The following is a 14,893-nucleotide window of genomic DNA, read 5'->3' as shown; positions in this document are numbered from 1 at the left end:
CTAACGGGTGGCATCCATCAGTCTAAATATTCCTGTTACATTGTACAACCTTCAATGTTATGTCATAATTATGTAAAATTCTGGCAAATTAATTATGGTCTTTGTTATGAAGAAATGGTCTTCACACAGCTCCCAACGAGCCAGGCGGCCCAAACTGCTGCATATACCCTGACTCTGCTTGCACTGGAATGCAAGAGAAGGGACACCATTTCTTTATTTAAAATAAATTCATGTTAGCAGGCAATATTAACTAAATGTGCAGCTTTAAAAACATGTACTTGTGTATTGATTTTAAGAAAGGCGTTGATGTTTATGGTTAGGTACACATTTTTCGCGAATGTGCTTGTTAAATCATCACCTGTTTGGGGAAGGAGGCTGTGATTCGATGATAAATTAACAGGCACAGCATTGATTATATGCAACGCAGGACAAACTAGTAATATCATCAACCATGTGTAGTTAACTAGTGATTATGTTAAGATTGATTGTTTTTTATAAGATAAGTTTAACGCTAGCTAGCAACTTACCATGTCTCCTTGCTGCAGCCTGCAGTCAACCTGCCACGCAGTCTCCTTCTTGGAGTGCAATGCTATCGGCGTCCAAAAAGAACGATTACCGATTGTTTGGAAAACTTGAAATCGGCCCTAATTAATCGGCCATGTCGATTTAATCGCTCGACCTCTAGTGTGTGAACTCCTGAATAGGGCAGACAGCCCAACATCTGAATGAGCCACCCTTGTTCACTTGGATATGGGATTTGGGGAAGAGTGTCATTTTGGGCTAAGTACCTTTTTATGCATTAGTGTGGTCTTTCTCTGACAGCTCCAGGTACATCCGTGTGGTCTTTCTCTGACAGCCGGTACATTAGTGTGGTCTTTCTCTGACAGATCCTGGTACATTAGTGTGGTCTTTCTCTGACAGCTGGTACATTAGTGTGCTCTTTCTCTGACAGCTGGTACATTAGTGTGGTCTTTCTCTGACAGCTGGTACATTAGTGTGGTCTTTCTCTGACAGCTGGTACATTAGTGTGGTCTTTCTCTAACAGCTGCAGGTACATTAGTGTGGTCTTTCTCTGACAGCTGCTGGTACATTAGTGTGGTCTTTCTCTGACAGCCGGTACATTAGTGTGGTCTTTCTCTGACAGCCGGTACATTAGTGTGGTCTTTCTCTGACAGCTGGTACATTAGTGTGGTCTTTCTCTAACAGCTGCAGGTACATTAGTGTGGTCTTTCTCTAACAGCTGCAGGTACATTAGTGTGGTCTTTCTCTAACAGCTGCAGGTACATTAGTGTGGTCTTTCTCTGACAGATCCTGGTACATTAGTGTGGTCTTTCTCTGACAGCTGCAGGTACATTAGTGTGGTCTTTATCTGACAGCTGGTACATTAGTGTGGTCTTTATCTGACAGCTGGTACATTGGTGTGGTCTTTCTCTGACAGCTGGTACATTAGTGTGGTCTTTCTCTGACAGCTGGTACATTAGTGTGGTCTTTCTCTGACAGCCAGTACATTCGTGTGGTCTTTCTCTGAAAGCCGGTACATTAGTGTGGTCTTTCTCTGACAGCTGGTACATTAGTGTGGTCTTTCTCTAACAGCTGCAGGTACATTAATGTGGTCTTTTTCTGACAGCTGCTGGTACATTAGTGTGGTCTTTCTCTAACAGCTGCAGGTACATTAGTGTGGTCTTTCTCTGACAGATCCTGGTACATTAGTGTGGTCTTTCTCTGACAGCTGCAGGTACATTAGTGTGGTCTTTATCTGACAGCTGGTACATTAGTGTGGTCTTTATCTGACAGCTGGTACATTGGTGTGGTCTTTCTCTGACAGCTGGTACATTAGTGTGGTCTTTCTCTGACAGCTGGTACATTAGTGTGGTCTTTCTCTGACAGCCAGTACATTCGTGTGGTCTTTCTCTGAAAGCCGGTACATTAGTGTGGTCTTTCTCTGACAGCTGGTACATTAGTGTGGTCTTTCTCTAACAGCTGCAGGTACATTAATGTGGTCTTTTTCTGACAGCTGCTGGTACATTAGTGTGGTCTTTCTCTAACAGCTGCAGGTACATTAGTGTGGTCTTTCTCTGACAGCTCCAGGTACATCCGTGTGGTCTTTCTCTGCCAGCCGGTACATTAGTGTGGTCTTTCTCTGACAGCTGCTGGTACATTAGTGTGTTTCTCTAACCTCTCCTGGTTGGTGGATGATTGTTATGTTGTCTATATAACTGTTCTCTCTGTGTGTGTTGTCTCCACAGACGCTGATATGCAGTGAGGATGAGTGGCGTCGGTGAAAACCTCTCGGACCCTGCTGCCAGGGCCGAGTCACGGAAACGCAAAGAATGTTCCTCTGACCTACTGGGTCCCAGGTACACACTTCTTTACTACTACCACTGTACCACACTAACTACTTTACTGTGGCTTTACATTAGGCTATTGTAGGGCTGGGCGGTATACCGTATTTTATGATATACCGGTAATGATACAGGGACCAGTTTGGGTTGTTACTATACCTTCTATACCGGTATTGATACAGGGACCGGTTTGGGTTGTTACTATACCTTCTATACCGGTAATGATACAGGGACCGGTTTGGGTTGTTACTTTACCTTCTATACCGGTAATGATACAGGGACCGGTTTGGGTTGTTACTTTACCTTCTATACCGGTAATGATACAGGGACCGGTTTGGGTTGTTACTTTACCTTCTATACCGGTAATGATACAGGGACCGGTTTGGGTTGTTACTTTACCTTCTATACCGGTAATGATACAGGGACCGGTTTGGGTTGTTACTTTACCTTCTATACCGGTAATGATACAGGGACCGGTTTGGGTTGTTACTTTACCTTCTATACCGGTAATGATACAGGGACCGGTTTGGGTTGTTACTTTACCTTCTATACCGGTAATGATACAGGGACCGGTTTGGGTTGTTACTTTACCTTCTATACCGGTAATGATACAGGGACCGGTTTGGGTTGTTACTTTACCTTCTATACCGGTAATGATACAGGGACCGGTTTGGGTTGTTACTTTACCTTCTATACCGGTAATGATACAGGGACCGGTTTGGGTTGTTACTATACCTTCTATACAGGGACCGGTTTGGGTTGTTACTTTACCTTCTATACCGGTAATGATACAGGGACCGGTTTGGGTTGTTACTTTACCTTCTATACCGGTAATGATACAGGGACCGGTTTGGGTTGTTACTTTACCTTCTATACCGGTAATGATACAGGGACCGGTTTGGGTTGTTACTTTACCTTCTATACCGGTAATGATACAGGGACCGGTTTGGGTTGTTACTTTACCTTCTATACCGGTAATGATACAGGGACCGGTTTGGGTTGTTACTTTACCTTCTATACCGGTAATGATACAGGGACCGGTTTGGGTTGTTACTTTACCTTCTATACCGGTAATGATACAGGGACCGGTTTGGGTTGTTACTTTACCTTCTATACCGGTAATGATACAGGGACCGGTTTGGGTTGTTACTTTACCTTCTATACCGGTAATGATACAGGGACCGGTTTGGGTTGTTACTTTACCTTCTATACCGGTAATGATACAGGGACCGGTTTGGGTTGTTACTTTACCTTCTATACCGGTAATGATACAGGGACCGGTTTGGGTTGTTACTTTACCTTCTATACCGGTAATGATACAGGGACCGGTTTGGGTTGTTACTATACCTTCTATACCGGTAATGATACAGGGACCGGTTTGGGTTGTTACTTTACCTTCTATACCTGTAATGATACAGGGACCGGTTTGGGTTGTTACTTTACCTTCTATACCGGTAATGATACAGGGACCGGTTTGGGTTGTTACTTTACCTTCTATACCTGTAATGATACAGGGACCGGTTTGGGTTGTTACTTTACCTTCTATACCGGTAATGATACAGGGACCGGTTTGGGTTGTTACTTTACCTTCTATACCGGTAATGATACAGGGACCGGTTTGGGTTGTTACTTTACCTTCTATACCGGTAATGATACAGGGACCGGTTTGGGTTGTTACTTTACCTTCTATACCGGTAATGATACAGGGACCGGTTTGGGTTGTTACTTTACCTTCTATACCGGTAATGATACAGGGACCGGTTTGGGTTGTTACTTTACCTTCTATACCGGTAATGATACAGGGACCGGTTTGGGTTGTTACTTTACCTTCTATACCTGTAATGATACAGGGACCGGTTTGGGTTGTTACTTTACCTTCTATACCGGTAATGATACAGGGACCGGTTTGGGTTGTTACTTTACCTTCTATACCGGTAATGATACAGGGACCGGTTTGGGTTGTTACTTTACCTTCTATACCGGTAATGATACAGGGACCGGTTTGGGTTGTTACTTTACCTTCTATACCGGTAATGATACAGGGACCGGTTTGGGTTGTTACTTTACCTTCTATACCGGTAATGATACAGGGACCGGTTTGGGTTGTTACTTTACCTTCTATACCGGTAATGATACAGGGACCGGTTTGGGTTGTTACTTTACCTTCTATACCTGTAATGATACAGGGACCGGTTTGGGTTGTTACTTTACCTTCTATACCGGTAATGATACAGGGACCGGTTTGGGTTGTTACTTTACCTTCTATACCGGTAATGATACAGGGACCGGTTTGGGTTGTTACTTTACCTTCTATACCGGTAATGATACAGGGACCGATTTGGGTTGTTACTATACCTTCTATACCGGTAATGATACAGGGACCGGTTTGGGTTGTTACTTTACCTTCTATACCGGTAATGATACAGGGACCGGTTTGGGTTGTTACTTTACCTTCTATACCGGTAATGATACAGGGACCGGTTTGGGTTGTTACTTTACCTTCTATACCGGTAATGATACAGGGACCGATTTGGGTTGTTACTATACCTTCTATACCTGTAATGATACAGGGACCGGTTTGGGTTGTTACTTTACCTTCTATACCGGTAATGATACAGGGACCGGTTTGGGTTGTTACTTTACCTTCTATACCGGTAATGATACAGGGACCGGTTTGGGTTGTTACTTTACCTTCTATACCGGTAATGATACAGGGACCGGTTTGGGTTGTTACTTTACCTTCTATACCGGTAATGATACAGGGACCGATTTGGGTTGTTACTATACCTTCTATACCGGTAATGATACAGGGACCGGTTTGGGTTGTTACTTTACCTTCTATACCGGTAATGATACAGGGACCGGTTTGGGTTGTTACTATACCTTCTATACCTGTATTTGAATGTTTGGTTTGTTAAATGTGATACACCATGTGTAATGTCAGTATTTATCGTTTACTTCCCTACTTGAGTCATCTCTCTCTCCGGCTCTTTCTCTCCATGACACTTTCCACACAGACCTAGCCACGCCCCCTGTCATTCAAAGGAGCACAGTTGATGCTCCTCAACCACGAGACACTTTGCGTTCAGTCCGCGTGGTCAATGCAGAACATGCAACAATGCTGATGACAACAATGCTGTTTTCACTTCGTAATATAAATCCACTAACGTTCCATAATGACACTATTAGTTTGTGTTTCTTACATCAGCTAGGTTTGTCTTTTCTTAGCATGTTGCCCTAAATCTTGTGAGATGCTAATTGTTAGCCGCTAATGCTAATAGCTAGCTAGCTCATAAAATGTGCTGAGTCAGAACAAACGTAGCTAGCTAATACTGCCTGATAAAGCAGTGATGGTGTAGACCTAAATCAGCATGTTGTTTGTGCAACAGTATCTTCTAATTCAAAGAGGAAAAATGCAAAGCAAGAATATATGAAGTAGCTAAGAGAAAACCTGCAATGTAGCCAAAGCTTATAGGGTCCCCTAGGAAAACCTTATCAACACTTTAGTTCCTACCCTGTCACAATAACTCCTCCCCTGGCATTTTAATTCATTGTATTCTCAAACACTGTATTCAAAGTGTCCACTATTATATTCTAACTATAGAATTAGAATAGTCATTATATTTCCATGATTCCAACAGTTTTGCTCTAATTTGAAAGTCAAATCACAATTGTAACATTTTGTTAAAAATAAGTCCTATATTATGTGCCCATATCGTGCAGCCCTACGTGGTAGTGTGGACATTTCCTCAATTGAGCAGTGGTATACAATCTCCTTCCGTGGCCTCAATTGCTCTTAAATACAAGTAAAACTAAATGCATGCTCTTCAACCGATCGCTACCTGCACCTGCCCGCCTGTCCAACATCACTACTCTGGACGGCTCTGACTTAGAATACGTGGACAACTACAAATACTTAGGTGTCTGGTTAGACTGTAAACTCTCCTTCCAGACCCATATCAAACATCTCCAATCCAAAGTTAAATCTAGAAGTGGCTTCCTATTTCGCAAACAAAGCATCCTTCACTCATGCTGCCAAACATACCCTTGTAAAACTGACCATCCTACCAATCCTCGACTTTGGCGATGTCATTTACAAAATAGCCTCCAATATCCTACTCAACAAATTGGATGCAGTCTATCACAGTGCAATCCCTTTTGTCACCAAAGCCCCATATACTACCCACCATTGCGACCTGTACGCTCTCGTTGGCTGGCCCTCGCTTCATACTCGTTGCCAAACCCACTGGCTCCATGTCATCTACAAGACCCTGCTAGGTAAAGTCCCCCTTATCTCAGCTCGCTGGTCACCATAGCATCTCCCACCTGTAGCACACGCTCCAGCAGGTATATCTCTCTAGTCACCCCCAAAACCAATTCTTTCTTTGGCCGCCTCTCCTTCCAGTTCTCTGCTGCCAATGACTGGAACGAACTACAAAAATCTCTGAAACTGGAAACACTTATCTCCCTCACTAGCTTTAAGCACCAACTGTCAGAGCAGCTCACAGATTACTACACCTGTACATAGCCCACCTATAATTTAGCCTAATCAACTACCTCTTTCCCTACTGTATTTAATTTATTTATTTATTTTGCTCCTTTGCACCCCATTATTTTTATTTCTACTTTGCACATTCTTCCATTGCAAAACTACCATTCCAGTGTTTTACTTGCTATATTGTATTTACTTTGCCACCATGGCCTTTTTGCCTTTACCTCCCTTCTCACCTCATTTGCTCACATTGTATATAGAGACTTGTTTATACTGTATTATTGTTTGTTGTTTTACTCCATGTGTAACTCTGTGTCGTTGTATCTGTCGAACTGCTTTGCTTTATCTTGGCCAGGTCGCAATTGTAAATGAGAACTTGTTCTCAACTTGCCTACCTGGTTAAATAAAGGTAAAATAAATAAATAAATAAATTATATCATGGAACACAATCTGTTATATTATATAATGGAACACATTCTGTTATATTATATCATGGAACACAATCTGTTATATTATATAATGGAACACATTCTGTTATATTATATCATGGGACACAATCTGTTATATTACATCATGGAACACATTCTGTTATTTTATATAATGGAACACATTCTGTTATTTTATATAATGGAACACATTCTGTTATTTTATATAATGGAACACATTCTGTTATTTTATATAATGGAACACATTCTGTTATTTTATATAATGGAACACATTCTGTTATTTTATATCATGGAACACATTCTGTTATTTTATATAATGGAACACATTCTGTTATTTTATATAATGGAACACATTCTGTTATTTCATATCATGGAACACATTCTGTTATTTTACATCATGGAACACACTAATATCAACTGGTTATATTATATCATGGAACACACTAACATCAACTGGTTATATTATATCATGGAACACATTCTGTTATATTATATCATGGAACACACTAATATCAACTGGTTATATTACATCATGGAACACACTAACATCAACTGGTTATATTATATCATGGAACACACTAACATCAACTGGTTATATTATATCATGGAACACACTAACATCAACTGGTTATATTATATCATGGAACACACTAATATCAACTGGTTATATTACATCATGGAACACACTAACATCAACTGGTTATATTATATCATGGAACACATTCTGTTATATTATATAATGGAACACATTCTGTTATTTTACATCATGGAACACACTAATATCAACTGGTTATATTATATCATGGAACACACTAATATCAACTGGTTATATTACATCATGGAACACATTCTGTTATATTATATAATGGAACACATTCTGTTATTTTATATAATGGAACACATTCTGTTATTTTATATAATGGAACACATTCTGTTATTTCATATCATGGAACACATTCTGTTATTTTACATCATGGAACACACTAATATCAACTGGTTATATTATATCATGGAACACGTCTCACACTGGCCTTCTCTTTACCCCCTTGTCTCCTCAGCCTCAAACGAAGCAACGAGAAGAGAAACCGCGAGCATGAGAACAAGTACATTGAGGAGCTGGCCGAGCTGATCTTCGCCAACTTCAACGACATCGATAACTTCAACGTCAAGCCTGACAAATGTGCTATTCTCAAGGAGACTGTCAAACAGATACGACAGATCAAGGAGCAAGGTACTACACTGCACTACACTACACTACACTGGTACAACACTGCACTGCACTACACTACACTGGTACAACACTGCACTACACTACACTACACTGGTACAACACTGCACTGCACTACACTACACTGGTACAACACTGCACTGCACTACACTACACTGGTACAACACTGTACTACACTACACTACACTGGTACAACACTGCACTACACTACACTGGTACAACACTGCACTGCACTACACAACACTGGTACACTGCACTGCACTACAGTACACTGGTACAACACTGCACTACACTACACTGGTACAACACTGCACTACACTACACTGGTACAACACTGCACTGCACTACACTGGTACAACACTGCACTGCACTACAGTACACTGGTACAACACTGCACTACACTACACTGGTACAACACTGCACTACACTACACTGGTACAACACTGCACTGCACTACACTGGTACAACACTGCACTACACTACACTACACTGGTACAACACTACACTACAATACACTGGTACAACACTGCACTACACTACACTGGTACAACACTGCACTACACTTCACTACACTGGTACAACACTGCACTGCACTACACTACACTACACTACACTGGTACAAAACTTGCTTTATTGGTCTATTTTGCATGACAGAATTGGACATTCTTACACAAAATTCAGCCAGCCTTACACATACAGGTAACTGCCAGAATAAAGGAAACACTTGAGTAAATGACGGATGCAAAGTATATTGAAAGCAGGTGCTTCCACACAGGTATGGTTCCTGAGTTAATTAAGCAATTAACATCCCATCATGCTCAGGGTCCTGTATACAAATGCTGGGCAGGTCTTTACTTTGGTTACCATGGCTATGCCTCTTTTGGATGACAATGCACCATCCACAGGCCATGAGTAGTCACCTGAAAGGTTTGATGTGCATGAAAACGATGTTAACCAAATACCACGGCCGTCTCAGTCACCAGATCTCAACCCAACTGAACACTTATGGGAGATTCTGGAGCAGCTGAGACAGCGTTTTCCACCACCATCAACAAAACACCAAATGATGGAATTTGTCCTGGAAGAAATGGTGTCACATCCCTCCAGTAGACCAGTAGAGATCCAGACACTTAGAATCTATGACAAGGTGCATTGAAGCTGTTCTGACTAGTGTTGGGCCAACGACCTATTAAGACACTATAAGTTGGTGTTTCCTTTATTTTGGCAGTTACATGTAAATGAAATGCAGATCAGTGCCCCCCTTTTTTTTTTTTTTTTTTTTTTAAAGCTACTATATTTAAATTTTGGGGTAAATTTACATTGACAGATCTATAACTAATTTCTTTCTCATTGAAAGTAAGTATTTCGAAGAGGTAGATCTGTTCTGTGTGCTCTATTTCTGTGCTTTCCCCTTTTTTTCTTTTTTTACTTTCGGCTTTATACACCAGCTTCAAACAGCTGAAAATACAATATTTTTGGTGATGGAATAGATATTTCACAGAGGTTTAGATGGTACAGTGATTCTCTACACTAGACTTGCTTGTTTTGTCACAAACTGAAATTAGGCGAACTATTATGATTTTAGCAACCAGGATGCATAGTGCATCTTTTAAGTAATTAGGTTAGTGCCTTGCTCAATGGCACAATGGCAGTAGTTATTAACCCATAAGAGTCGTAAGCACGATCCAAGATGGAGAGGGGGGTGTTCTACTAATTTAAAAAAATATATATATTTTACCTTTATTTAACTAGGCAAGTCAGTTAAGAACAAATTCTTATTTTCAATGACGGCCTAGGAACAGTGGGTTAACTGCCTGTTCAGGGGCAGAACGACAGATTTGTATCTTGTCAGCTCAGGGGTTTGAACTTGCAACCTTCCGGTTACTAGTCCAACGCTCTAACCACTAGGCTACCCTGCCACCCCAAGCAGTATGGAATTGTTTTAAGAATGTCATACCAAGCATAATTAAAAAATGGTTTAACAAAACAATTACCTTACTGCTATTAGCCAATAGAAACACATTGAATAACAGACAGTCCTTACTGCTATTAGAAACACATTGAATAACAGATAGTCCTTACTTCTATTAGCCCATAGAAACACATTGAATAACAGATAGTCCTTACTGCAAATAGCCCATAGAAACACATTGAATAACAGATAGTCCTTACTGCTATTAGCCAATAGAAACACATTGAATAACAGATAGTCCTTACTGCTATTAGCCAATAGAAACACATTGAATAACAGATAGTCCTTACTGCTATTAGCCCATAGAAACACATTGAATAACAGATAGTCCTTACTGCAAATAGCCCATAGAAACACATTGAATAACAGATAGTCCTTACTGCTATTAGCCAATAGAAACACATTGAATAACAGATAGTCCTTACTGCTATTAGCCCATAGAAACACATTGAATAACAGATAGTCCTTACTGCTATTAGCCCATAGAAACACATTGAATAACAGATAGTCCTTACTGCTATTAGCCCATAGAAACACATTGAATAACAGATAGTCCTTACTGCTATTAGCCAATAGAAACACATTGAATAACAGATAGTCCTTACTGCTATTAGCCCATAGAAACACATTGAATAACAGATAGTCCTTACTGCTATTAGCCAATAGAAACACATTGAATAACAGATAGTCCTTACTGCTATTAGCCCATAGAAATTAGCTCATAGAAAGACATTGAACAACAGATTCTCTACATGGAACAAAAAAACATCTAAAAGAAGTTTGTTTTGAAGTCTCTGTCCATTATCTGAGCGATATAAGAAAGGAACTCGTTTTTATATAAAACAAATAAAATAAAAACATTGAACAAGTATTTGACTCTTATTGTTGGCACTTATCTACAGTGGGGAGAACAAGCATTTGATACACTGCCGATTTCACAGTTTTTCCTACTTACAAAGCACGTAGAGGTCTGTAATTTTTATCATAGGTACACTTCAACTGTGAGAGACGGAATCTAAATCCAAATCTGCTTGTTGTAGCGCTGAGTGGAAATAGGAAGAACGGGCATTTTGTGGGTTATAAAAGTGTGGAATACAAAGTGTTGACAGTGCTGAGTAACAACTTAAACATGAACTCATAAAAACAGCAGATCTTTACTGCTTTCATTGACGGTCTCTTTCTAGTCGTGGTTTTAAACGTTTAGAAATCTCACATTTAGCTGTAGCATACTTTGAGTCCTGCTACGTTACTGCAGACAGGGTAATCTGAGCCATCTGATTGGCCAGCGGTGGGTTATAGTGCACTTGATTTGCTCTCTGGGCCCACCGGGAAGGCAGAGTGTTGTATCTTCAGACACATCAAATGGTTGAAAATGGCAACAGTTGGCCTACCTGGCGCGCAGGGCAGCTGAATCAGGTGCACCTACTTGCCAAAGTCCAAGTTGAGTGAAGTTTGATCTCATGCTTTTCTCCGTAGCTTTCAGGGAACATTGTTGTGGAGATTGTCACTTTTCCACAGAGGGGTCATATTACTGTGAAGCCCAAACTGTTTGGACGCTACAGACTGAAGTTGGCAGATCGTCTGTACCGAATTCAGACGAGACCCAAGACACTTGTGTGGATCGTAGAGCAAAACGGAGAAGACCATCTTGTTCGTGAGAGTCTCATCTTTCCATAGAGGGGCACAATAGTTTTGTAGACCAAACCGTGCGGACGCTACAGACGATTTTGTGAGAGGACCGATGTTCGGGACGTCTCGGGGTCTGACAAACACCAGTCTAGCTCTGTCAGCTTTCACCGCAGATGTGGAAGTGAGACAACAAATATGTATTAGTCACATGCGCTGAATACAACAGCTGTAGACCTCACAATGAAATGCTTACTTACGAGCCAATGAAATGCTTACTTACGAGCCAATGAAATGCTTACTTACGAGCCAGTGAAATGCTTACTTACGAGCCAGTGAAATGCTTACTTACGAGCCAGTGAAATGCTTACTTACGAGCCAATGAAATGCTTACTTACGAGCCAATGAAATGCTTACTTACGAGCCAGTGAAATGCTTACTTTACGAGCCAGTGAAATGCTTACTTACGAGCCAGTGAAATGCTTACTTACGAGCCAGTGAAATGCTTACTTACGAGCCCTCAACCAACAATACAGTTTCAAAAACATACGTATAAGAATAAGAGTTAAAAGTAACAAGTAATTAAAGAGCAGGATCAAGACGTGTTCAAGGCTAAATAAATATATATTTAGCTTAAACTGACTTTTTTTATTTTATTATTATTGCGACATCGACCTTAGGGGTTAAATAACATATCGAGGTTGGAAGAGGAAGGAGGAATTACGTTTCTAACTTTGACAATGGTGTTATATATCTATATATCTACATCCTGGTCTTCACTCAAGTCTCTCAGCTACCTGCTCCCATAGCTTACAGGGAATGGATTCTTAGTTACCGTAGAGCTTTAGTTTTCTCTAGGCCCTCCACTGTTATCAGTCAATTGAAACCTTGTGTGTGTGTGTGTGTGTGTGTGTGTGTGTGTGTGTATGTGTGTGTGTGTGTGTGTGTGTGTGTGTGTGTGTGTGTGTGTGTGTGTGTGTGTGTGTGTGTAATTTTAGGTTATACAAAGTGTAAGGTGGGCTGTGACTGGCTGAATATAGTAGTCTATAGAGTCTCTGAGTCAGATGGCAAAGTTAGCTGACTCATGATGGTTGTTTGGTGACTCACAGGCCCTTGGTTATGTAAAGCTGAGTAATAGGACACGACCTGCCTACCATCTCACATCAAATGTGTTTTATAAAGCACTTTTCTACATCGGCAGTACAAAGTGCTTTACCCATCTGTCAATTCAAATCAAATGGTATTAGTCTTATTGGTACTAGTATGCGCCGAATACAACAAGTCTAGTAGACCTCACAGTGAAATGCTGAATACAACAAGTGTAGTAGACCTCACAGTGAAATGCTGAATACAACAGGTGTAGTAGACCTCACAGTGAAATGCTGAATACAACAAGTGTAGTAGACCTCACAGTGAAATGCTGAATACAACAGGTGTAGTAGACCTCACAGTGAAATGCTGAATACAACAGGTGTAGTAGACCTTACAGTGAAATGCTGAATACAACAGGTGTAGTAGACCTCACAGTGAAATGCTGAATACAATGGTGTAGTAGACCTTACAGTGAAATGCTGAATACAACAGGTGTAGTAGACCTCACAGTGAAATGCTGAATACAACAGGTGTAGTAGACCTCACAGTGAAATGCTGAATACAACAGGTGTAGTAGACCTCACAGTGAAATGCTGAATACAACAGGTGTAGTAGACCTTACAGTGAAATGCTGAATACAATGGGTGTAGTAGACCTTACAGTGAAATGCTGAATACAATGGACCTCACAGTGAAATGCTGAATACAACAGGTGTAGTAGACCTTACAGTGAAATGCTGTATACAACAGGTGTAGTAGACCTTACAGTGAAATGCTGATTACAACAGGTGTAGTAGACCTTACAGTGAAATGCTGAATACAACAGGTGTAGTAGACCTTACAGTGAAATGCTGAATACAACAGGTGTAGTAGACCTCACAGTGAAATGCTGAATACAACATGTGTAGTAGACCTTACAGTGAAATGCTGAATACAACAGGTGTAGTAGACTTTACAGTGAAATGCTGAATACAACAGGTGTAGTAGACCCTTAACAGGTATTTTTGAATAAAAATGTGTTGTTTGTTACAAACAACAGGTTTAAATAAATGCTGAATAAAAGTAACAAGTAGTTAATTAATTAAAAGCAGCAAATAAAATAAAATAACAAGTAGTTAATTATAAGAGGTGTTACGGTACAGAGTCAATGTGGAGGCTATATACAGGGTGTTACGGTACAGAGTCAATGTGGAGGCTATATACAGGGTGTTACAAGTACAGAGTCAATGTGGAGGCTATATACAGGGTATTACGGTACAGAGTCAATGTGGAGGCTATATACAGGGGGTACCGGTACAGAGTCAATGTGGAGGCTATATACAGGGTATTACGGTACAGAGTCAATGTGGAGGCTATATACATTGGGTACCGGTACAGAGTCAATGTGGAGGCTATATACTGGGGGTACCGGTACAGAGTCAATGTGGAGGCTATATACAGGGGGTACCAGTACAGAGTCAATGTGGAGGCTATATACAGGGGTACCGGTACAGAGTCAATGTGGAGGCTATATACAGGGGGTACCGGTACAGAGTCAATGTGGAGGCTATATACAGGGGGTACAGGTACAGAGTCAATGTGGAGACTATATACAGGGGGTACCGGTACAGAGTCAATGTGGAGTCTATATACAGGGTGTACCGGTACAGAGTCAATGTGGAGGCTATATACAGGGGGTACCGGTACAGAGTCAATG

At 40.8% G+C, this 14,893-nt stretch overlaps 1 protein-coding gene across 1 annotated transcript in view; it reads left to right on the top strand.

Annotated features, from left to right (window-relative positions):
- The first annotated feature begins 1,793 nt into the window (after positions 1-1,793).
- Positions 1,794-14,893, top strand: part of LOC121844013 (nuclear receptor coactivator 2-like) — a 27,489-nt gene continuing 14,389 nt past the window's right edge. The window contains exons 1-2 of the mRNA XM_042313881.1: positions 1,794-2,357; positions 8,339-8,511. Of these exons, the coding sequence (XP_042169815.1) occupies positions 2,266-2,357; positions 8,339-8,511 (265 nt within the window). The 5' untranslated portion in view covers positions 1,794-2,265. The remainder of the gene's footprint in view (positions 2,358-8,338; positions 8,512-14,893) is intronic.

Source organism: Oncorhynchus tshawytscha, unplaced genomic scaffold (genome assembly GCF_018296145.1).
Source record: "Oncorhynchus tshawytscha isolate Ot180627B unplaced genomic scaffold, Otsh_v2.0 Un_contig_3286_pilon_pilon, whole genome shotgun sequence".
NCBI lineage: Eukaryota > Metazoa > Chordata > Actinopteri > Salmoniformes > Salmonidae > Oncorhynchus > Oncorhynchus tshawytscha.
The sequence above is the reverse complement of the archived record's forward strand: the minus strand, read 5'-3'. Positions and strand labels throughout refer to the sequence as shown.